Here is a 26,506-nt window from a genome sequence, read left to right as displayed (position 1 = left end):
TGAGATACCTGCATTTCTCTAATTTTGTCCTCTTGAGCATTTGAAATTTTAATTGCTCTGCCATGGATATAGTGCCTTCAGCTGCCTCAGCCCTAAGCTCTGGGACTCACTTCTTAAACCCCTTCATTTCTCTAACTCACTTTCTTCCTTTTAAGACATTCCTTAAAACCTACCTTTGACAAAGCTTTCGGCTACCTGCCCTAATACCTCATGTGGCTCAGTATTTTAGAATGCTCCTGTGAAGTACCTTAGGAGGTTACATTAAAGGCACTACATATATCCCATATAGGAGGGCTCAGCTAATGAGCAGAAACCTACATATATATACTGGAACTCAGCACAATATAAAATGCTACACATTTTAAAAAAGCACAAAGATAGATATTTGAAATTAAGTAAATGTGACCTAACAGTTGTTATGAATCACAGCACTTCATTTATAAGTGAGTAAAACCCATTGTAGACAAGGACAATCCTACTCATTAGTGCTGGAATTCCTGGTAACCTCAGATTCATGGGGCCTATTTTGTTTCTTCTGTGACAATACAACTCAGGATAGAACCTCCTGTATTATGGAGCAATGAACTGTGTGCAGGTACCCTGCAGCTGCAAAACACTCAAGTAGCTCAACAGCATCAGGGACAGAGCAATCTGCAACATCCCAACAATATCCTCACATCAATAGTGGCTGCAGTCCATGCAATCCATAGGATGTACTGCAGGTATTCACTAAGGTTACTTTGACATTATTTCACAACCTCTACCTCCAATAAAGATGAGAACAGCAAGATCATGGATACACCATCAGCTCCAAGTTTTCCCCTGACATAAATGCCATCCTAATTTAGGCACATTTTGTCCTTCACTGTTACTGGGCGATTATCTGAAATTCCCCAATTGTAGGAGCACCATCACCACTAAATGACTCAAGAAAGCAGACAGTTACCATCATCTTAGGGTAACTAGGAATGGGCAATAAACGTGTCATCCAGACCCCAAGAATAAATCGAAGACTTTTTGTCTATAAAATGTTACTTCCTGTTTTTGCTTGATGATAGAAATGTCTTATGTAAACTTGTCATTTTGCATTTGCACAATTTGGCCCCTAAGTGGCTTGTGAAGCAAATCTTTGAAAAGCTTCTTACAACTTTGACACCATCTTGTTTTTCTGCTTACTGCTAAATAAGCTTCCAAACAAGTCATATTTTTGTACATTAAATTCTGCTCTTTGGAAAAAATGCTAGCTGAGCCTCATGGGGAATCAAAACTAAATGTGGTTCTCATGGCAAGTTTTAAAGGATGAAAGAATACATCTCTATAATCATTACAGGCAGGAGGGTGTAATTACAGCAAGTGTACTTAGTTTTAAAATTTTAGAATGATTGAAGTTGAACAGGAAGCAAGTTTAGTGAAGAATTAATTTTTTTTAAAGCTATAATTGTCTTAAATTTAAATAACCACTTGTGGCCTTTTAAGTATTTATTTGAAGATATTACTCTTCACCTTTTAATTTTTCAGCACACAGGCTGTCCTTTTCCATCTCCCTGTGGCTAATTTTATGATCAATTACTGTTCCCATGGTTTTATACTCTGGACTGCTCTCATAACTTCACTACCAAAGCAGGCTTGTCACAAATTTACGGAATAGCAGTAGCTCAGACGGACTTGTAAGAAGTAGTTTTCCCATTCGTTTGCTTGTGCACCCTGCGGCAACTGCTTTATTAATTTATTCCAGCCTGCTGCTGTATTCCTTTATTGATATGTTGGTTTCTGTACTTTGCTGTTAATTTATTCATGCATTACTTTGCCCGTACTAATTCACTCCTGGCTGCGTCTGTATTAATTTATTAGTGCTCACTTCTTTATGAATTTAATTCACTGAAGCCTGCTCCTCCATTCACATATTGATATCCTCCTACCTACTGCTCTTCGAATACATTCATTCATTGGAGGCCAATTCTCCATTCATTTTTTTTTTTAAAAATCCACTCGTCTGCTTAGGTGTGCAGTGAGTGCTTTTCCCTGACCATCTCTCACAACCGGTTTTAAAGATTTTGGCAATTTTCAATATTTTAGTGCAGGTAGAGGCCATTTATACCTGTGATAATGCAAGCTCCACATCTGAGTCAATTAGCTGAATCACATTTTCCTTTTCTTTCCCAAAAGATTATCATTTTTGCACCAAGTGTTTTAATTTCCACTTAAATATCATGGTCCAGTCTGATTCAATAGCCACAAAGGAATTCTAAATTCTAATTACTTTTGTGTGAACAAAGATCTTCTAAACTTGTCCTTTTAATGTAAATAACTTGTATTTATAGAATACCTTTTTCACATCCTCAGGATGTTCTGCAGCCAATTAGTTACTTTTGAAGTGTAGTCAGTTGTTTTGAAGAAAAAATGGCAACCAATTTGCATACAGCAAGATCCCACAAATAGAACTGAGATGAATGATCAGTTAATTTGTTTTGCAGATCTTAGTTGAGGGATAAATATTGGCCATTACACCAAAAGCATTTGCCACCTCTTCAAATAGAACTATAGAATATTTTACATCCACTAAAACAGTCAGATGGGGCCTTTCTTTGGAAGAGAGGAAGACATCCAGGAGGTCCTGCTTCATCTACAGAAGTTGTGTAATGAACAGTCTTCTAATCTCTCTGAACCATTAAGAGACTTAATGCATTTACCTCATTGCAGTCACCAGAAGCAAAACTTTAATTAAGTTAATTGGCCAGATTTGACTGGAGTGCAATAAAAATGCTCTGATAGGCAAGTATCAATACATTGCTGTAGATTCTCTTAAATTAAGAAGCAGTTCACTAAAGGAAACTCCACAGCTAAACACTGTTTTGACATCACTAATATTTGATACCCTGCACTTCCCTGAGGAGAATGAAGCATTATCCTTGCACTACTGTAACCGGGCAGAATAAACACTGTGTATTTTCAAGCCACAAAAGTTAAATAGACATAAAATGAATTAAGCTACAGGGTTTACCTTTTCTTCCTCTGGATACACAGCACTACACATAATTCCCTTTCACATTATGGGTTTTTTCTGAACACAGCAACAATTTCCTCCACAGTCAATCAGTTGATTAATGAAAGAGTTTTAAATTCTGTGTAACCAAAGGGAACCTTCGCGATGCTATAATTCCATTTTGTAAACAGTGTTGCCAAGGAAAAATGTCTCACAGTAACTGGGATTGTGTTTCTCAGCTCTGGGATCAATTCACATGCAATAATAACTGAGCCCCTTATGTACATTCATTTAGCAAATGCTTTGCTGCTAGATCACTATTTAGCACTGATGGTTGATGTGTTTATAATTCATCATGTCTGAAGTCAGCGCTCTCAGACTTGAGATGCAAGTGCTATGTATGAATCATTGAGACCATAAGCAGCAGATGCATACACAGGCATGCAGAAAATATGATGGAGGACAGTCATAAATCTAAGATTCTAAACTAAGGGAACATTTATTTTTAAAAAAGACCAGCTACTTATTTGGCATTTATCTCAACAATGAACCTGTGAGAACAGTCACCAATACTGAAGGAGTATTTCCAGTTGACGGGATAGTACAGTTGGGTTAGTACAGAGCAGTGATTATTTAAAGGACACTCAATATCATGTTTTCTTTTCTCATCAAAGGAAATTCATACAATTTATCAGTCAGAAAACTTTAAGTTATTCATTCCAACTATTTGAATGTTTGCACAGATTGGATAATGGGAAATTCTGTGAATGGTAGAATGCACAGGTGTCATTGAAAGTTCTCCCTGAAATTCTTAACTATTGAGGTAAAAGGGAATTAAACCAATGGACACATTTAATCACTATTACCAAATGTGTCATTCAAAAACAATCATATTTTAAACCAATTTCAATTAATGAGAAGAAAATACGGATAATTAGTTGAAGAATTTTGAGTGATTCAACTGGCTAATCAACAAACCATGATGGTATGAATTAACATGGGAAACAAACTGGAAAGGCAGGCATACCGATTTACAATTGGAAGGGTAAGCACAAAAGTGTTGGGGGAAACATTCCCAATTGGGCTATTGCTTTGCGGAACACCACAAGCATAACCCTTAGCTTCCTCTTGCTTGAAGTTTTAATTTTCTATAACATTCCTACTCTAAGCTCTCTATCCTTAGCCTCCTACATTGTTCCAATGAATCTAACAGAAGCTTGATTATTCAAGCTTTCATCTTTTAATTAGGCACTTGATTCTACATTAAATTCAATAATTCCAGATCATAACCACAATTCCAATTTTTTTTTAATAGGAGATGATGGTAATGATTCTGCTGTTCATCTGATCTCTTCTACCTTCCACCCTATGACAGACCTTCCCTTTGGTTTGCCATTGTCTCCCATTTGTCTCCCTTTGTAATTACTTAACTCTTGTTATACCTCTAACTTTTTCCAGTTCTGATGAAGGATCACAGACCTGAAACGTTAACTTTGCTTCCCTTTCCACTGATGTTGCTTGACCCAAGTATTTCGAGCATTTTCTGTAAATATTTCAGATTCCAGCATCTGCTAACTTACAATGTATGCATGCATTTACACTTATATAGAATGTATATAAGTAGACCATTTGGCAGAACAGGTCTGTGCCAGCGTTTGCATTGGAATTATAGAATGGTTAGCTACTCAGGTAGCCCCTGCCTTTTCCCCGTAGCCCTGAAAGTATTTTCTCTTTAGAGAGTTTCCAATTCTCTTTTGAAAGTCATGATTAAATCTGCCTCACACACACAGGCAGTCCCCTCCAAATCCTAACCACATGCTATGTTAAAAAACTTTCCTCACATCTCTGGCCTCTTTTGCGAATCACCTTAAATCTGTCCCCTCTGGTTCTTGACCCTTCTGCCAGTGGGAACAGTTTCTTCCTATCTACTCCGCTTAGACCCCTAATGATTTTGAACACCTCTAGAGAACAAAGGCTGAGAGGAGATTTGATTTTAAAACAAGAACCCCAGCATTGCCTATCTGTCCTTGTAACTCATCCCCAGAACTATTCTCGTAAATCTTTACTGCACCTTCACCGAAACTTTCACACTTGGGTGCAAAACTCTAGTTGAGGCTGAACCAGCCTTTCATAAAGGGTCATCACAACTTCCTCTGCTTTTGTACTCAATGCATCTATTTAAAAAGCCCAGGAACACTTGTATTATTAGCCACTTTCTCAACTTGTCCTGACACCTTCATCAATTTGTGCAAATAGACCTCCAGGTTCCTCTGCTCCTGAACCTTCTTCAGAATTGTATCCTTTACTTTTACACTGCCTTTGCTTTTTCTCATTCTTCTGAGGAAAATGCATCACTTCTTTGCATAAAATTTCACCTGCCAAGTATCCGTCCGTTCCACCAGCTTTCCTATATCCTCTTGATTCTTACGACTATCCTCCTCGCTGTTCACAATACTTCTAAGCTTTGTGTCCCCTGAAAATTTTGAAATTGTGTCCGGCACACCCAAGTCTAGGTCATATCAAGAAAAGCAGTGGTCCTAAGAGCCAACCCGGCGAACACCATGATGTATCTTCCTCCATCCAAAAAACAATCAGTTACCTCTACTGTTTCCTGCCACTTCACCAACTTTGAATCGATGTTACCACTGTTCCTTTTAATCCATGGGCTTCCACTTTATTGACAAGTCTATTACGTGGCACTTTATTAAACTCTTTTGGAAGTCCCCGTACACCATTATCCTCATCAAACCCCTGTTACTTCATCAAAAAACTCAATCAAATTAGTTAAAAACATGATTTTCCCTTAACAAATCCATGCTGGCTTCCCTTAATTAATCCAAGTGGCAATTAATTTTGTCCCGAATTATTGTTTCTAAAAGATTTCCCACCATTTGAGGTTAAACTGACTGGCCTGTAGTTGCTGGGTCTATCCTTATACTTTTTTTAGAACAAGGGTGTTACATTTGCGATTTTTAATTCCTCTGGTACCATCCACGTATCAAAGGAGGATTGAAAGATTATGGCCATAGCGTCCATAATTTTCACCCTTACTTCGTGCAGTATCCTTGGATGCACCTCATCTGGTTTTGGAGATTTTTCAAGTTTAGCCAGCCTTTCTAATATTTCTTTATCAGATTTTTATCCCCTTCTGTGTCTCAACTACCTCTTTCACCAAGACTTCAGCAGCACCTTCTTCCATGGTAAAGCCAGATGCAAAGTAATTGTTTCCTATCTCAGCCGTGCCCTCTGCCTCTATACTTAAATCCCTTTTGGTCCCAAATTTATTTGAAGACTTTTGACTGCTAACCTTTAAGACTCTCTCTTTGATTCTTATGTACTTTTTCACTTTCCCTCTGAAATTTTTATATTCAGCCTGGTTCTCACTTGTATTATCCACTTTACATCTATCATATGCACCCTTTTTCTGCATCATATTACTTCCTATCCCTTTCATCGGTCAGTGAACTCTGGATTTGTTTGTCCTGTCATTTTTTCTTGTGGGAACACACCTTGACTGTATCGGGACTATTGTCTTTGAAGGCAACTAATTGACCGTTACGGTTTTGCCTGCCAATCTTGGATTCCAAGTTACCTGGGATAGATTCATACTCCATACATTGAAATTGGTCATTTCCCAATTAATTATTTTTGCTCTAGATTGCTCCTTGTCCTTTTCCAGAGCTCACTTTAATCCAATGATACTATGATCACTATGTTCCCCTGGCAACACTTGATCCACTTATCTTCCCTCATTCCCTCAGACCAGATCCAGCATTGCCTCCTTCCTCATTAGACTGGAAATATACTGATGTAGAAATTCTCCTTAATACGCTTTAGAAACGTTTCCTCTTCTCTGTCCTTTACAGCATTACTGCCCCGGTCTATATGAGGATAATTATAACAACTCTGCAGGTTTTTTTGCGGGTGTCAAAGGGTTAGGAAGAACTGGCATGATGAACAGAGTAGAAATCCTCTTCATCCACAATAAGTCGCATATCGTCAACATCTCAAATAGCCTCAGTTAATCAAACTCCTACTGTCTGGCTTCACATGCTGATCCCTGTTTAGAACTATGGACAGAGGTGTGAAGGTAAGTGCCCAGTGCCTCAAAACCAGATAACTTCAGGCAGGTAGGGCTCATCAGACTTGGTTGGTAGCCTATCTAAGCAGAGGAAAACTCTGATTTTAAACCCCCAGCTATAGGTCAAATAGTAAAGTCTGCAGCTGACAGTGTGGAAGAACACAGACGGTGACACAGACTCAATGGCGATATAAAAAGGGCAGGTGAGGCTCTCCAGTTTGCTTAGCAGCTCATCTAGGAGAAGGACAATTCCAAAATTAAAACCTGCATCCTTTCAGCTGCTGCACTTGTGGCACATGTTGCACCAGCATTAGCTGCTTTAGACGAATGGGAGTGGCTCTGCACAAACCTCACACGCTTAATTATACTCAATGTGCAGGTTGTTCAGCAAATCAAATCAACCAACATTTCAGATTATCAAGCACTGTGGTGATTGGGAAGTGATGATGGGGACAGGAAGAAGATGCTACTGGCAGTCTTCAGTCACAACCTGGCATGAAGATAGTCTCAGGGTGATGGTCACTCTCCGCATATCGGGGCAAATGTAGAGCTTGTATCTTCTTAAGGCAACAGAGCAGACCTTTTAAAGATATAGCGCTGCTCTCTCCAATGTAGGGAGGGAGAAGAAAAGGAACCTTAAATACAGACCGTGTTCCCTGCAATGCCACTTTATTTCATGGGATGCGAGTATCACTGGCAAGGTCGCCAATCATCACATTCGGAACATAAGGAAACCTCAAATTCAAAGTACTACCAGATGACACAGTTCAGGGAACGTCACAACACTTTTAAACAATAATACAAGACCAGACTGTAAAACAGCCCTCACAGTTAAAACACAGAGCAACTATGTCAAAATTGTACCTGGCCAAAGTTAAACAAGGGCCCAGAACTTCTGATCTCCGGATGGTGGTACCCCAAAGGTACACCCCATGATGCACTGGGGGACCCCTCGGAAGTCCCCAGGCACTGACTACGTGGGAATTGCCCAGAAAGTTTGGACTTCTGATGGACAATTCTCCTGCACTGGAGCCCTCCAGAACTCTGAGTTAAAGTCGGAAACTTTGGATGGTTCCGACTCACTTACCCAGGAAAAGTTAGAAGGATTAAAACCAGTTTTAACTCACCCACCCATGTTACCCATCTTCCATCCTACCCCCTCACCTACCCACTTGCCACTCTAGCTGCCTCACCTTACATATCTACCTTCTCTCCGAAGCTTCTCAAAGTAGTTTTGGGACCTTTAAACTTACTGGAATATGGCAGCTAGTGCTGTAAAAGGAGAGCTTGACTGGCTTGGCTTCCCTGATGCTCCTGCCCTATGAAGGAAGGACTCCCAGATCAAGTATGCTCTGCGTTTCTGCAGAGGCCTGGTTTGGAGGTCTGGGCGAGAAATACGGAGCTCTGGTACAAGGTAAATAAGTACGAGCGGAGTGGCCATCTGACAGACTCCTCAGGAGATTTGTCCCAAGGTTTACGGAGGAGTTGCATCTTGAGGAAATAGGCATAAACTACACATTTTACTCTATTGGCAAATCCAAGGACCAGCCTCGACAGTCAGATGCGACTTTGTCATTAGATCTGACTAAGTTTGACTCACTTCCTAAGTAGCACTTCAAAAAGTCTTGCTAAAAACCATTGGCACCATCAATGACGCATCATAGACAAGGTCAAAGAGGCATTCTACTATGATCTCAGCAGGATCATCAAAGGAGTACCACACCGGAAAAACTTTCAATGCCCATGTTGGTACTGATAATACATGGGAGGAGAGTACTGGGACACCATGGCTTTGTTTAGTAAACTCCAACAACCAAATTCTTCTTTCTAAATGAAATGACTTTGACCTCACTGTCACAAACACAATCTTTTAACAAACTGAAAACAACATGGATGCACCCTAAATCTAAACATTGGCATGTGTTAGACTACATTATTATACGACAGAGACCTCAAGGTTGTTTGCTCGACCCACTGCCTTAGAGGTGCTGAATGCTGGTCAGACCACCAGCTTGTCAGGAGCATCACTGCCTTAAAGATAATACCTAAAGCGGAACACAGTATCAAACCACAAAGGAAACTTCACATAACTATTGTAAAAGAGCCAAGAGACAGGAATATGAACAAAAATTAGTCACAGAGCTTGCTGGTATCCCAGAAGATAATACAGACATTGAAGAAGTTAAGGGATGTCACTTATAGCACAGCATATGTGGTCCTTGGATTTGTCAAATGGAAGCACCAAAATTAGTTCAACAAGAATGACCAAGATTTAGCAAAGCCACTAGATGATGTGCACAATGCGCACAGATACTACATGTCTGACAAAAAATCACCAGCAAGAAAGGCCAGGTACCATCAAGCAAAACACACATTGCAGGCCAAACTAAGAGAGATGTAGAACCAATGGTGGGAGAATAAGGCTTCAGGAAGCTGCTGAAAAGCATGACCTAAAGGCCCTCCATTAAGGTCTCCTATTTGTCTATAGGCCCAAAATCAACATCCTTTAAGCAGACGCAGTCAGCTCCTAAAGTACAGGCATGAGATTTGTTGTCATTAGGCAGAGCACTTAATCTCCAAAACCAATAACCCACAATGTCTGATGACATCTTTGAATCGGTTCCATAGCTTCATGCCCTGGACAAGCTTGCCCTCAAGTCATCTCAAATCGAAGACACCAAGGCTATAAAAGCAACTAACTGTATTTACTCCAACCCCCCACTGCAATAAAGGTCGACATGCCATTTGCCTTCCTAATTGCTTGCTGTACCTGTATGCTAATTTTCTGCATCCCTTGTATGAGCACACCAAAGTCTCTCTGAATATCAACATATACAAGTTTCACACCTTTTAGAAAATATTCTGGTTTTCTATTCTTATGACCAAAGTGAATAACTTCACACTTCCTGACATTATACTCCAGCTGCCACCTTGTTGCCCACTCAGTTAACCTGTTCATATCACTTTGCAGCCTCTCTGTGTCCTCCCCACAGCTTACTGCTCCACCTAGCTTTGTATCATAAGCAAACTTAGATACATTACTCTGTCTCTTTGTTTAAGTCATTAATATATATTGTAAATAGCTGAGGCCCCAGCACTGATCCTTGTGGCACTCTCATTACGCACAGTCTACCAACTTGAAAATGTCCCGCTTATGCCCACTCTTTGCTTCCCGTCAGTTATCCAATTCTCTATCCATGCTAATATATTACCTTCAACTCCATGAGCCCTTATCTTGCCTAGTAACCTCTTGTGTGGCTCCTTATTGAATGCCTTTTGGAAATCCAGGCTTACTACATATCAACTGGTTCCCCATTATCTTCTCTACAAGTTAATCCTCAAAAAATCTCTAAATTAGTTGAACAGGATTTCCCTTTTATAAAACCATGTTGACTTGTTCTAACCATACTATATTTTTCCAAATGCAGTGTTAAGACTTCCTTAATAATAGCTTCCAACTCTTTCTCAACGACTGATTTTATGCTGATTTTTGATAGCTAGGGAATGGAGTTTGGAGTGGGGACCAAAAACAATGGCTTCAGTCTTCCCAATATTTAATTGGGGGAAATTTCTGTTCATCCAGTATTAGATGTCGGATAAGCAGTCTGATAATTTAGCAATGTGGAGGAGTCGAGAGGGGTGATGAGGAGGTGGAGCTGGGTGTCGTCAGTGTACATGTGAAAACTAATGCTGTGCCTTCAGAGGGGCAACATGTAGATGAGAAATAAGATTAATTCTTGGGGGACACCAGAGGTAACTGTGGGAGCAGGATAAGAAGCCATTTCAAATGATTCTCTGGCCACGATTAGAAAGAGAAGAATGGAAAAAACACATCTAACCCAGCTGGATGACAGCTATAAGGAGGATATAATCATTTTTATTATGTTATTAGAATTTATTGTAGAGTGATAGTGGGGTCTGTGTGTGTGTGTATGTGTGTGTGAGAGATTTAATTTAATTAAAGGCAGCTGGTCTGAAGGCTTTGATGTAATGGAAGATAAGCTAGGTTTGAAATGTTAAGTAGGTAAACATAGATGTAAAGGGAACATTTACATTTTTAAATAAACCAAACTAGATTGATTTCAAAGAGAGGGAGTGAAATATTACACCTAGCCAGGAGAAGTTAAGAAACAGCGCATTTATTTTTCCCAACAATTACTAGTAAAATTGTTATAATGAGATTTTTATTATTATTACAAAGGTAAAGTTCAAAGTGCAAAATATGGATAAAGGCAAGCAGGCTGTGTGCAAGGGAAGACATTCTAATTCTAAAACATGTGTGAAAAGCATTCAGCATCCATGCCTCAAGCTGCTGTCCACAAAGAACTGAAGTTAAAAAAGCTCACTTTGAATTGGGTTGTCAGGGTATCTTGTTTCTTTGCCTGGGTCTTTTAAAATCTGTATGTCTTACTGTTGCCTTAATGAAAGTGTAACAGAGCTAGATTAATTAGAGGATTTAGAAGTTATCATAGTAGTAATTTGTAGATCTGTGTGTGTACTTATCATTTCTTCTATTAATAAAGGTTTAATTAAGTTTTCTAAGAAACCTGTAAGACTCAGTGGTCTTATTACAACTGAATTCAAGGCACGCATCTTGAAATTTATACAAATTGCAAAGCAGTTGTGGCAGATGTTTCAAGTTTCCCTTTGGGACTTGAGCATTGGCTGTGCCATAACACAGTGGAGAGGCTTTGGATGAGGATGGTGTGATCAACTGTGTCAAACCTCCAGACAGGTCAAGAAGGATAAAGAGGGAAAGTTTACCTTTGCCACAGTTACAAAAGATGTCATTTATGAAAAACATCCTTCCATCTGACTTTATGATGGGAGGAAGGTCACTGATTAAGCAGCTGAAAATAGTTCGGCCTAGGACACCATCCGGAAGAACACCTTCAGAGATGTGTTGGGGCTGAGATGATTGGCCTCCAACAACCTTCTTCCTTTGTGCTACATATGTCTCCATCTATTGGAGAGTTTCCCCAGATTCCAATTGACTTCAATTGTGCAAGTGCTCCTTAATGTCACACTTTGTCAAATGCTGCCTTGATGTTAAGGGCAGTCACTATAACCTCACTTCTGGAATTAAGCTCTTTCATCCATGTTTGGACCAAAGTTGCAATGAGGTCTTTCTTTCTTATTAAGGAAGTCCTAACAATGCACTTAGAAAATCATTATATGTATGATCAGATAAAGTCAACATGATTTTAAAGGAAAATTGTGTTTGACAAAGTTAAAGTTTTTTGAGGATCTAACTAGTAGGGTAGATAAAGGGGAATCAGTAGATGTAGTATATAAATACTAGTTTGGTAGTACGGAGCCTGAGTATTGTTGAAAAAACACGTCATGTTGTTGAAGCTTTTGCACTCGTCAGGACAATTCACAGGAATACCAAATGTAAAGGGAACAACAATTTATACTGCATGAGAAGAGAGTATTGATTGGTTGGCAAGTGGACTCTGATTGATAGAGATGTTGCCATGGAGAATGCACCATATTACTGATGACAGCGTGGCCTAAATAGCCAAGTGGTTATGGTACTGGGTTTGTAACCCCAAGATCAAGAGTTCAAATCTCACAATGGCAAACTATGAAACAATATTACTGATGACTGACAGTTAACTGCTAGGCTTTGTTTAAATTCAAACCAGGCAGGTCGACTCTGGTTAAGGCATTGGGAATGAACCAGAGAATGGCTGTCGCCTGATTTGTTTAGTTGAAAAAGACACAATGGATGTACATGTTCTTACAGTCTGCAAAGGGCAGGGCCCTGGGTATTAATATATGTAGCTTCTTGTACACAAAAGTGAGCCACACTGCAAGCCCGACTGATAATTTTAATTTGGTTGTCAGTATAATTCTCAGCACACTCAAATGTTGTCCAATTGTGGAATCACATCTAATGTTGGTCACTTTGTTCTGAGTTTTGCAAGCATGGGCTGGTTGGGTATGATCAGTGCCTTGTCTGTTGTGAACAGCCAAAGGGGCATGCTGCTTGATATTGACCCGCCAATCTTTGGGATGTATGGCATATATACCTAACATCACACCGGCACTGAAATTCATATACTCATTTGTGTGATAGGTATAACATCCTTTTGGCTTGGCGGCAGCGTCCTGTAAGTGGCAAACACCACTCGTGTTACTACTACATGGTAGCAGCATGAAATGGCTAGCCTCACCTGTTGCTCAAATTTTTGAAATACCTTACCCTTCTAGCGTAATTGGAGGTAGACTTTTCAGGATCAAAAGTGGCCTTAGGCCCATTTATGAGTTTGCGCAATACACAATGAGCATATTTAAGACTGAGATTGACAGATTTTTGATCTCTCAGGGAAACAAGGGATACGGGGAGTAAGCACCAATGTGCAGTTGAGGTAGAAGATCAGCCAGCGTCATAATGAATGGCAGAGCAGGCTAAAAATCAAATGGTCTACTCCTGCTCCTACTTCTTATGTTTCCCATTCTCTCTGTATGCCCCACGCTGACTCACAACTTCTTACAGTCCTTCTCTCTCCATATGCATTAGATGTTCCTTTACTGATTTTTCTACATATAAGCCCTTGGAAGTCTAATGTGCATTTTTAGAGACGAGATGGTCAATGGAATGGGGTACTTTAGAGGTGCTGCAGCAAATGTGGGTGGGACAAGCAAAGAACTTGGAGGGAGTCGGCATAGGTGAGGAAACCACAGCCTGAAAAGGAGGAAGGGGGTGCTATCCATCTGGAAGAAATCATGAGAAAGCCCCTGCCCTGTTCTCCCCACCTGACTGAATTTCAACCCTGATATAAACAGGGAGTGAACTGTGAAAAACAATACAGAAATGCAATCCAGTGATGACAACACAGCCACAGCAATCTGCAAAGGGTCAGTGTCACATTCCCCTTTCTCTTTCAATCCCTGACACCAACTCTGTTACCTCAGTACAAACAATGGAATTTTTTTTTAAACTTTAAAAGTAAATACAATTTTGCTGATTTTTTTCTTTGTCAGCCTTAATTAAGATTGCTACATCATCAAAACATTCTGATAGTTTTAGCCTCTGCTCTCTGGGGATAAAGTATACTCTACGGCACTCCAGCCTCATTAGAAGACGTAAATGTCTACTCATTAGTTCCTTACACACAATATTTTTAGGACAAACATTACCTCTTTCTAACACGAATTTTGTGAAGCAATTTTTAATTTATCACACATGACCAGATCCCACAGAACTCGCATTGGATACCTCTTTGGTAATGATCTCATGTTGTTAAATATTTAACAAAACCACTTCTAATAACCTTGCTTGACTCTTTGGTTTCTCTTAGATTTATGCCTTGACTTCGTAATATAACTGCCAAAATACCATACACTATACATTTGTCACTTCTCTATGAGCAAGTTACAGGCACAATTGGAAGAAACAACCCAGTTATAGAGAAAACAGATATTCACTGTTTTGTTGGTGGTTTGGTCATCATAATACATTAAACTCTCATGCTAAAAGACTCCACAAAACTCCACAATCCCAGATGGGAAATAAACTTATATTGGCAAATGAACAATATTGTCAGCTTGTGGATATTGGAGTGAAGTTCTGCAGTCAATATATCACTATCGAGGTTTATAGCATGGAAGGAGGCCATTTGGCCCTTCATGTCTATGCCAACTCTTTGCTAGAGCAATCCAAAATTGATACAATTTCTTCACGAACATCCCATAGCCTTGTGTATTTCTCTGCTTCAAATATTCTCCCTTAAAAGATGCAGAGGTTGTCTTAACTATGACTTGTGGCAAAATATTCCATGCTTCAACAAATCTCTTTTGTAAAGAAGTTTGCTAACATCTCTCCTCACTCTCAATTTCAAATTATCATTGAGAACCTCTCATCACTGACTACCCAATCACAGGCAATCAAGTCCGTCACTACGCTACAGAATTTTAGAAGCGTCTTAATTTTGAAGGGGTTGGAAGAACACAGCCACCTTTGGGTGATTCTGCATAAATTTTTGAAGGTAGCAGGATAGGTTAACAAAACAGTTAATAAGGTATACTGGATCCCAGACTTTATATAAATAGAGCCATTAAGTTGTACTGAACCTCTGTAAAACTTTAATTTGCCCCCAGCTGGAGTAGTGTGTCTAATTCTGGACACATCTTAGAAAGGATGTGAAGGTTTTGGAGAGGGGACAAAAGAGATTTACCAGAATCGTTTCAAGGATGAAGGATTACAGTGATGTGGATAGACTGGAGAAGCTGAGGATGTTTTCCTGTGAGCAGGGAAGTTTGAGGGGACAGTTGATAGAGCTGGTCATTACTGTACACTTATCTACATTAAATTATCTTTGCCATCTGACTGTCCATTCCACTAACCTGTCTATTGTGTTGTTAAAATCTTTTTTACCTCACTGTTTGCTTTTCTGTCTTCTGGAATTTAAGATTGTGTATTGGATACCCTGGGGCAAATCTATACATACAGTGGGCAAAGCAGCATGATCCAGCATGAAGCCTTGGTGTGCAGCATTTTCAAACATTTGCCTGAGCAACAATATATAGTCATGTAATAGACATATGTTATATTATATCCACCCATACATCTACCTATCTATAATATATGTGTATGGTGTGAACTTCCTATTCTCAATAACCTTTTGTGTGTCATGAAACGCTACTACTTCTAGTTTAAAACCAGAAAATGCTGGAAAAACTCAGCAGGTCTGACGGCATCTACGGAGAGAGAAACATTTTGAGTCTGTATGACCCTTCTTCAGAGCTGGATTTTTTGAAGAAGTAATATGCTTTTAACTACTTCTAGTTTGTCTTGTTTACTGTTGATCCCAAGCCAAGGAAACACTGAATAGACATCAAGTGTGTGGTTTAAGAACCATAGCAGTGTTAACTGCATGAAAGAACAATGGGATGGACATGCTGTTTATGGAATATGGGCATGGGCATTTATAAATGTATTAGACACTCTTTTGATTCCTTGTCTATCTCACTGTGTCACTTAAATTGCAGAACCAGATTTGTTCATTCTTACTGTTTCAACAGATTCAAACTATTTAGAGCAGTAAGCAGTTTGCATCCGTTGTTCTTGCAGGGCCTTGCTGAGTGGCAAATTGTGGATGGTATATTTTCTTTTAAACAGGAAGCCAAATATGACAATGCATGGAACATTTTAATTTAGGAGACAACCAAGGTTGAATAACATTACGATCTTGCTGGCACATTACCGCACATGTCAATAAGCCTAAATCCACTTTTCATCACCCATTTTGCTGAAGCTCAGCACATCACAAGCAACAACCATGGAATTCAAATTAATTAACCAGGTTTTGAAGCAGATGGCCATTTAAAAAAATCACTAAACTAGTTAAGAGGGAATTACTCCGAATTAAACTGTCTCATGAGCAATCAAGAAGGAAAATTATGTCATGCACCTGGAGTCACAGCCTGAAGTCCTGTCATATCCAAAATCACAAACAAGTACAAATTCACAAATTCCACCCTGACTAGGCATGCCAAAAAAGTAAGATTTCATTCATTAAGACCCTTGCACAATAAGACCAAATACAAAGGCTGGTGATGAGCTTGATGAAGGAATTGCTGCATCCAGAAGCTTCCATGAGAAGAGGAGCAATATTCTGCTCACGACATCAAATACTTAGCACCTTTAACATAATGAAGCATTGCAAGGTGCTTCACAGGATCATTATGAAACAATGCATGATCCTGACCCACATAAGGAGGAGGAGTTAAGTCAGATGATCAAAATCTTGGTCAAAGAGGTCAGTTTTAAGAGGGGTGGGAGGGAGGTGGTGGCATAATGGTATTATCACTAGACTGGTAATCCAGAGTAATACTCTGCCCAGCATGGCAGGTTGTGGAATTTTAATTCAATAAAAATCTGGAATTAAAAGTCTAATGATTACCATTGTCAATTGCTGTAAAAACCCATCTGGTTCACTTATGTCCTTTAGGGAAAGAAACCTGCCATCCTTACCCGGTTTAGCTTGCGTGTGACTCCAGACCAACAGAAAAGTTGTTGACTCTGGCCCTCTGACATAGCCAAGCAAGCCATTCAGTGGTATCAAACCACTAGGGGAGGCGATGGTGTAGTGATATTGCTGCTGGACTAGTAATCCAGAGACCCAGGGACTCTGGGGACCTGGGTTCAAATCCCGCCACAAGTAGATGGTGGAATTTGAAATCAATAAAAATTCTGGAATTAAAAGTCTAATGATATCCATGAAACTGTTGTCAACTGTAAAAACCCATCTGTTTTACAAAACTAATGTGCTTTAGGGAAGGGAATCTGCTGTCCTTACCTGGCCTACATGTGACTCCAGACGCCAAATATGTGGTTGGCTCTTCAATGCCCTCTGAACAAGGGCAATTAGGAATGGGCAATAAATGCTGGCCACGCCAGTGACACCCATATCCCATGAATGAATAATAAGAAAAAACAAAGGCCTAAAAGGAACGAAACTGGATGGACCCATTGACCGAGGCACCGGAAACAACAATGTCAAACTCAGCCCTGTCGACTCTGCAAAGTCCTCCTTACTAACATCTGGGCGCTTGTGCAAAATTGGGACAGCTGTCTCACAGAATAGTCAAGCAACAGCCTGACACAGTCATACTCACAGAGTTGTACCTGACAGATAACGTAACTGACAGATAATGTCCCAGACACCACAGTCGGGAGGGAATTGCCCTGGGAGTCCTCAACATCGACTCCGGACCACGAAGTCTCATGGCATCAAATGAGGGCAAGGTAACATCCTGCTGATTATCACGTACAGTCCCCCAAATGGGTTTTCTGACAATCAACAATGGGTTTTTTTTGGTCATTAGACTTTTAATTATTGGTGAATTAAAATTCCACCATCTGCCACGACGGGATTCAAACCAGAGTTCCCAGAGCATTCGAACCTGAGTCTGCAGAGCATTATCCTGGATCTCTGGATTACCAGTCCACTGACAATACCATTACACCACCACCTCCCTCCATAAAAATTACCTCTTTGACCAATCTTTTGACCAACTGACCTAACTTCTCTTTATGTGGTTTAGTATCATACATTGTTTCATAATGCTCCTGATGAATCAACATTCCTCCATGTTGAACATCACTTGGAAGAAGCACTGAGGGTGGCAAAAGTGCAGAAAGTACATTGGGTGGGGGACTTCAATGTCTATCACCAAGAGTGGCTCCATAGCACCAGTATAGACGGAGTTGGTCAAATCCTAAATGACATAGCAGCTAGGCTGAGCCTGCGGCAGGTGATGAGGGAACTATCAAGAGGGAAAAACATACCTGATTTCGTCCTCACCAATTGACCTGTTGTAGATGCATCTGCCCATAACAGTATTGGTAGGATTGACCACCACACAGTTCTTGTGGAAACAAAATCCTGTCTTCACAGTGAGGATATCTTCCATCGTGTTGTGTGGCTCTACCATCATGCTAAATGGGATAGATTTCAAACAGATCAAGCAACTCAAGGCTGCCCATCCGTGAGGCACTGTGGGCCATCAGCAGCAACAGAATTGTACTCAACCACAATCTGTAACCTCATGACCCAAAATATCCCCCACTCTACCATTACTATCATGCCAGGGGATCAACGCTGGTTCAATGAAGAGTGTAGGAGGGGATGCCAGGAGCAGCACCAGGCATACCTACAAATGAGATATCAACCTGGTGAAGCTAAACAATGTACTACTTACGTGTCAAACAGCATAAGCAGCAGGTGATAGACAGGGCTAAGCGATTTCACAACCATTGGATCAAATCTAAGCCATATCCAGCCATGAATGGATGTAGTCAATTAAAAAACTCACTGGAGGAGTAGGGACCACAAATATCCCCATCCTCAATGACGGGGTAGCCCAGCACATCGGTGCAAAAGGTAAGGCTGAAGCATTTGCAACAATCTTCAGCTGGAAGTACCAAGTGGATGATCCCCACCTCATAGATGCCAGCCAATTTGATTCACTCCACATGATATTGAGTAACAGCTGAAGGCACTGGATACTGCAAAGGCTATGGGCCTTAACAATATTCCAGCAATAGTACTGAAGAAATGTGCCTCACAACTTGCCGTGACCCTAGCCAAGCTGTTCCAGTACAGCTATAACACCAGCACCTACCCAGCAATGTGGAAAATTGCCCAGATACGTCCTGTACACAAAAAGCAGCATAAATCCAAATAGGCTAATTATCGTCCCATCAGTCTACCCTCCATGTGTGAAGCAATGGAAAGGGTCAATAACAGTGCTATCCAGCGGCACTTGCTTAGCAATAACCTTCTCACTGATGCTCAGTTTGGGTTCCGCAATGGCCACTCAGCTCCTGACCTCATTACAGTCTTGGTTCAAACATGGACAAAAGAGCTGAACTCCAGATGTGAGGTGAGAATGACTGCCCATGACATCAAGGCAGCGTTTGACCAAGTGTAGCATCAAGGAGCTCTCGCAAAAGTGGGATCAATGGGAATTTGGGGAAAACTCTCCACTGGTTGGAGCCATACCTAGCACAAAGGAAGATGGTTGTTGGAGATCAATCATCTCAGTTCCAGGACATCACTGTAGGGGTTCCTCAGGGTATGCCCTAGGCCCAACCGTCTTCAGCTGTTTCATCAATGACCTTCCTTCTATCATAAGGCCAGAAGTGGAGATGTTCACTGATGATTGCACAATGTTCAGCATCATTCATGACTCCTCAGATGCTAGAACAGTCCACGTCCAAATGCAGAAAGACCTGGACAATATCCAGGCTTGGGATGACAAATGGCAAGTAACATTGGTGCCACACAAGTGTCAGGCAATGACCATTTCCAACAAGTGAGATTCTCACCATCACTCCTTGACACTCAATGGCATTACCATCGCTGAATCCCCCACTATCAACAACTTGGGGGTTACCATTGACCAGAAACTGAACAGGACTTGCTATGTAAATACTGTGGCTACAAGAGCTTGTCAGAGGCTAGGAATCCTGCAGCGAATAACTCACCTCCTGACTCCCCAAAGCCTGTCCACCATCTACAAGTCACAAATCAGGAGTGTGCTGGAATACTCTCCACTTGTCTGGATGAGTGCAGCTCCACCAATTTAGAAGCTTGACACCATCCTGGACAAAGCAGCCCATTTGATTGGCACTCCTTCCACAAACATTCATTCCCTCCACCAGTGATGCACCCTGGCAGCAGTGTGTACCATACACAAGATGCACTGCAGGAACTCACCAAGCATCCTTGGACAGCACCTTCCAAACCAATGGCCATTACTATTTAGAAGGAGAAGGACAACAGACACATGGGAATACCACCACTTGGAAGATCCACTCCAAGCCACTCACCACCCTGACTTGGAAATATACTGCCGTTCCTTTACAGTAGCTGGATAAAATCCTGGAACTCCCTCTGTAATAGCCATGTGGGTGTGCCTACACCACATGGACTGCAGCGGGTCAAGGAGGCAGCTTGCTACCACCTTTTCAAGGGCAATTAGGGATGGGCAATAAATGCTGGCCCAGCCAGCAATGCCTTGGTGAATACCAGAGTTAATGTGTGCAAACAGGAAGAGAAGCCATTGCAAGTAGTTCTCTGGCTAGGATTAGATAGATAAGAATGGAACCACGTGAGGGAGTCCCATCCAGCTGGACAGCAGAAAGGTGTTGGAGGAGAAAGGTGTTATCAACCATATTGAAGGCTACAGGCAGGTCAAGAAGGATGAAGAGGGAATGTTTACCTTTGTCACGGTCACATATCGTGCCATTTGTGGCTTTGATAAGAGCTGTTTCAGAACAGGGCAGGGCAGAAACCTGATTAGGGGGATTCAAAGATGGCGTCCCGGGAAAGATGGGAACAAATCTGGGAGCTGACAATATGCTCAAAGACTTTGGAGAGGAAAGGGAGATTGGAGAGAGGATGATAGTTTGCAAGGACAGTGGGGTCAAGGGTTGGTTGTTTTTTTAAGGAGAGGGGTGATGAAGGCAGATTCTCAAGAGCAATTAGGGATGGGTTCCCATCTTTCCTGGGGCACCACCTTTGAATCCCCCCAATCAGGTTTCTGCCCTGCCTTGTACTGAAATGAATAAAAAAGATTTAAAAGAAAGAGGGACAACACCTTAAGAGAACTGTCTAAACTACTGGCTAACATGGGGGTCAGGAGGGGTAATTCGATGATCAGCAGTTTAGTAGGAAAATGATCAAGGGATAAAGAGTTGGATCTAAGGAATAAGTTAAGCTCAGAGAGGTCATGAGGGGAGATAGGAGAGAAAATAGAGAAAGATGACAGTTCAGTACAAGGGTAAGGGGGGAACATTAAAATAAGTGTGGCCAGTTGGGCTAGTGAAAGGGAAGGTCATGGCAAAGGCAGCTGATTGGATTGTCTTGATCTTAGTGACAAAATAAGTCTATGAGCTCCTTGCGCTTGCTGTTGCTGAGGGTGGCAGGGTCAAGCGAGACAGGTTTATGAAGATGATTTTCAGTGGAGAAAAGAAGCCAGGGGTTATCTTTGCATTCCAGGGGGATCCTGGAATAGTGAACAGTTTTACATGGCAGCAGGACCTGATAGTGTTTTCAATGGTCCAGTCAGATCTGGCGGTGGATGGCTAAACAACTCGTCTGCCATATTCTTTCAAGTCTGCATCCCTTGGACTTAAGGGAGCAGAGATGAGGGTCGTACCAGGGCTAACAGTCAGGGTGAGAGAGAGTAATGCTTTTATTGGGGACTATGACATCAAAGGTGGAGGTAAGGGTGCAACTGAATAAATTGTGAACTATAGAAACGTTCTGCCAAAATGAGGGTCAAAGGCTAGATGGTTGGGATTTTCAAAGAGCAGTTGTAAGTGAATTGGGATAGTATTTTTTCAGGGATGGAGACAGAAAGAGGTAGGGTTCAAGCATGGAAGGGGGATGTGGGTGATGAGTGATATAAGGAAGTGAATAGAGATGGCCTTAACTGTATTTGATACGATGGGACTAGCAAGACACGGGATGGGAAGGTCTAGGGGGGTGGGGGATGGCAGTGAATATGGGTGGAGAGTTTACATGGGGAGAGAAATTTAGGAAGGGTAAGAGGACAGCGAACTCAGAGAGGAGAGAACATGATGAATTGAGATGGAGGTTGAAAACACCAAGGGAGGAAAATAGTGAAAATATCTCCATGATAAAATTTTTACTGTACTTGGGAGGGTGGTAGAGAACGATGATTTTGAAAGACACTTGAGAGGGGTGGAACAAGTTGAGATGATCAAAGGAAGAGTCGGGGTGAGGCCAAGTGTGATGTGGAGAGAAGGCCCACATCATCAACAATACAGATAAGGCATCTCTCTTCATTTCCTTATATTACTCACCATCCACATCTTGATGGCCAAACGGTGGGAGATGTAGCCAAGTAAGGAGGCTTTAATAAGAGGGGGAGGTATCATTACCCCTCGGCTAGGTTCATGTTAAAGCCATGATGTTGATGTAATCATCCACAATAAGATCATCGATCTCAAGGGCCTTGTTCACAAATGAACAATCTTTTGGAGGGAGATGCATAGAGGGGTGATGAAAGCGGATCCATTGGCAGAGTCCACAGGGGTCAGCAGTGGGAAGGGTGAGTTGGACTGGAAAAAGATTGGCAAGGTTAATCCCCAACAGGAACACTGGGTGGGAAAGTCGACAAGAGTGGGATGGGACAATTATGGCTGCTGTTCATAATTATGTGCCTTGACGCCGGTCGGAGGATGCCAGAAAGGCACAGAAGGGAACTAAGGAGTCAAGCCTTGGACAGCGGCAAGAGAGCAGGAAAGTAGGGGAATATGGAAAGGTTGGGGTAGGGAATTGAGAGGACAGAGTGCCTGAAAATGGAGAAGTGAACAGTGGCATGACAACAGAAGAGAATCTAGGAGGGTTAAAGAGAAAAGGACTTAAAAAGAAAGAGCAAAAGTGGAAATGGATTGATGGGCTCAGGTTCAGAGCAGCAGTCAAAACACGCGTGAGAATGGATGCAGCAAAACCTCAAGTTACATAGGTCTAGTTACATAAAAATTAAGATACATAAAAACTTATGCTGATTTGTAATCTTTATGATGATCTCCTTAAAGCAGGGCATGTTGTTTCTACCAAAGCTTTATTTTTTTAATGGTTGGAGGAGGCTGGAGGCAGAGAGGTGGCGGAATGGAAGAACTGAGAAAAATATGTTCCGAAGCTTGGGGTTGAAATTACACCACAGACCACCAGGAAATTCATCAATATTACCCCACTTCCACCAACCCAACTGCCAGCTGAGACAGGAGAACCCATGCTATGCTTCAATATGTTATTTAATCGTGAACCAGTAGCTGGCAACTTTAACACCTTTACAACCAATCTCATTCAAGCTTGCATCAATTGAGATAAACAAGGGCTTTGAACACAAAAAGCATGCAGCTCTTTCCTTCCAATTGCTGTCTTTTGTAAACAAAACAGATTTTGTTACAGGGGTGTTATTGCCTTGGTAATTTGTTTAAGGCAGGCTCAATCCCAGCAACAGGATTTTTTTAAAGTAAAAATTATGCCAGTCATGGGTAATTTGCACTGCTGCAGCAAAAAGTTTTAGAGCATTTCCCAGTTTTATTTGGTCACTTTTTAAAAAACATTATGTTTCATTAAAACGAAGATAAAATTTATTGCTAGCAGATGGCAAAGACATCACTGCACTTTCCTGCAGTTTATGAGCAGGATAAAGATACTCTCAACACTTTAGCTATTGTCCAAATCCCTTTAAAGCACCTGTCAAAAGACATACACCATAAATCATTAGACAACATGTCACAAAAAGACCAAGTTCTTTACCTTCTGGGTGATCCATCTTCATGTGGCTGAATAATCACCACTTTCACTGTCACGGATGTTCGTAACAGATCTATCATCTGCTCATGGGTCAAGGTTGCCACAGCTACTTTGCAAATCTCAACGAGACGACTCCCTTGCCTCAGGCCAGCTTTCCACGCATAGCCAAATGGTTCAACATCTGCCACAATACCTTCAAAGTTAACGTGGAATCCTAGCTGTCCAAGGCCATTCCTTCTCAGAGTCATTTCTGTTGTTTCACAGCCTCTGGTCACTAACTGGATAAGAAGAATCACATTATTAAGTAATTTAATCATTTTTACAAATGTAAAGAGATAACTCAGTCAGTTCACCTGAGCTCATTTACTATCTTCAAAATTATTGATAGTATACACTATCCTCAGAAGGGTGAAATGCGATCATCTTTGTAACTCAGAAATGGCCTCTAATGTGACTATCCTGATATAGCCTATACCTCACAACTGTGTACACGACAAAGTATGTTTCTGTATGCCAACTGCTCTCTCAAATTCTCCAAGTTTAATGTGATTCACATTCATACCCTTCAAAATAACAGACAACATCTACCTCAGAGGGAACAAATAAGGAATTTGATTTGATTGAGAATGATTGATTTCCAAAATTCTTCTCCCAGATCAATTGTCTGGCATTTCCAAATATAAGCTACAATAGGCCAGATTTTCAAAGTTTCTTACAATTACAATGTCATTTATCTATTACTCTCACATATCTAGGGTTCCCAACTTTGATTGGATCTTATTACGATTGGCTTCATCGCGTGACTCCCCATCTTCAACTACCGCACCCCCATTGTTGGTTACCTGCTAAGTTAGCCAATAATGGTGGAAACAATACCTACAATCCTCTAGCTCCTGAAACTGCTTTATCTACCACATGGTTTTACTGAAGTATTGCATCCTGGATGCACTGCAAGCCTGCTGTTTGTGAATTGGGCCATAGTGAAAGAAGTGAAAAAATTGTCCATGTAATTTCTCTCCAGGTTTGCTGGAGTACCTAGAGCATTATTCCTTAATTCCAGAAGGCTCCAGGACGAATCAGAAGCCTTGGCAAGCCTGCATTTATCCTATGAAAATCTTCCAGTTATAACTATTAATTTCCATTGCAGTTTTTTTCTGTAGGATTGAGTAACAAGTACACAACCTTCATATTCAGGCACACAGAAGGAGGTTAAAATTAGTCAAAAAGTTGATCTTGGAATTTAGTTCGTTTTTCCAGGAACTGATGCAGAGCTTCCCTAATGAGTTTCTGGAACACTAAGCGGTTTCTTCTTAACGTGGGGTTTCTTGGTTGCAAACACTATTCCTTGCCAGAATGGAGATGATTTGATAATTCCCTTATCAATCACTCCTGGGGACCGCACTGCTGTCAGTGGCTGGGATTGATTTTGTGCTCTTAATTTGTATTATGTAACCATTCCCCACTCAGTCCCAACCTGCTTCCAGCTCACTGGCTGACATTGCGATAATCACACTTCTTAAATCCATGGAGGCTACCATAATTATTCTGGCTATTTGGATTATTTCTACACCAAATTACAAGCACCAATTTGTGGATGCCTTAAACATGGGTAAAAACATTGATTATTAACTGAAAAAAAACAACAAAGCAAACACTGCGTTATTTCATCTGTAAACTGCATTTTATAATTTTTTTTAAAACTAGGAATATGAAACAAAAAAATCACAGCAGAGGCTTAAAACAGAAATTTCACCAAAAGTTTGCTACAGTAAGAAAGAAATTATTAACTGAGTTGAAGAACATACTCAAAGATTTACTTTAATTTGGTTATGATGTATATTGTATTTATTAAATTTAATTCCAGAAGGAGACAAGAATAATGACAGACCAAAAAACAAAGGTTGAGAAATAGCTTCATGGATACTGTGGAACAGAATAGGATAGGTAACAGCAAATAGATTAAAAAGGCAAGTATCAAATCCTCTGCGCAAAGCTCTTCATATCACACAGCAGTACAGGAAATCAGCAAAGGTCATGGAAATTGACAGGAAAACATGCAACTTGGAGGTTTCAGTTTCAAAGCTGCATTTATTTTTGCAATTGAAACACATTTATTTCTGACATTATTATATAGCTATATAAATAACATGTATAAAAAGAAATAAAGTAAAAAAATGTTTTTAACAGTTTGAAACTGAATATTAAATTTAGGCATGAAATCAGCCATGAAATGTTACAAATATCTTCACCTTGTTTTTTTTTTAATTCATTCACGGGATATGGGCTTCACTGGCCGAGCCAGCATTTATTGCCCATCCCTAGTTGCCCTTGAGAAGGTGGTGGTGAGCTGCCTTCTTGAACTGCTGCAGTCCATGTGGTAGATACATCCACAGTGCTGTTAGGAAGGGGGTTCCAGGATTTTGACCCAGCAACAGTGAAGGAACTGCGATATATTTCCAAGTCAGGACGGCGAGTGACTTGGAGGGGAACTTCCAGGTGGTGGCGTTCCCATCTATCTGCTGCCCTTGTCTTTCTAGATGGCAGTGGTCGTGGGTTTGGAAGGTGCTGTCGAAGGAGCCTTGGTGAATTCCTGCAGTGCATCTTGTAAATGGTGCACACTGCTGCTACTGT

The 26,506-nt window shown here is 40.8% G+C and overlaps 1 protein-coding gene across 2 annotated transcripts in view; it reads right to left on the bottom strand.

Moving 5' to 3' along the window:
- LOC121277854 (signal-induced proliferation-associated 1-like protein 2) overlaps nucleotides 1-26,506 on the bottom strand; it is a 647,580-nt gene that overhangs the window by 229,220 nt on the left and 391,854 nt on the right. For both annotated transcript variants that reach the window (XM_041187562.1, XM_041187563.1), the window contains exon 10: nucleotides 23,879-24,153. In XM_041187562.1, coding sequence (XP_041043496.1) covers nucleotides 23,879-24,153 — 275 coding nt within the window. The remainder of the gene's footprint in view (nucleotides 1-23,878; nucleotides 24,154-26,506) is intronic.

Source organism: Carcharodon carcharias, chromosome 5 (assembly GCF_017639515.1).
Source record: "Carcharodon carcharias isolate sCarCar2 chromosome 5, sCarCar2.pri, whole genome shotgun sequence".
NCBI classification, from domain to species: domain Eukaryota; kingdom Metazoa; phylum Chordata; class Chondrichthyes; order Lamniformes; family Lamnidae; genus Carcharodon; species Carcharodon carcharias.
The sequence above is the reverse complement of the archived record's forward strand: the minus strand, read 5'-3'. Positions and strand labels throughout refer to the sequence as shown.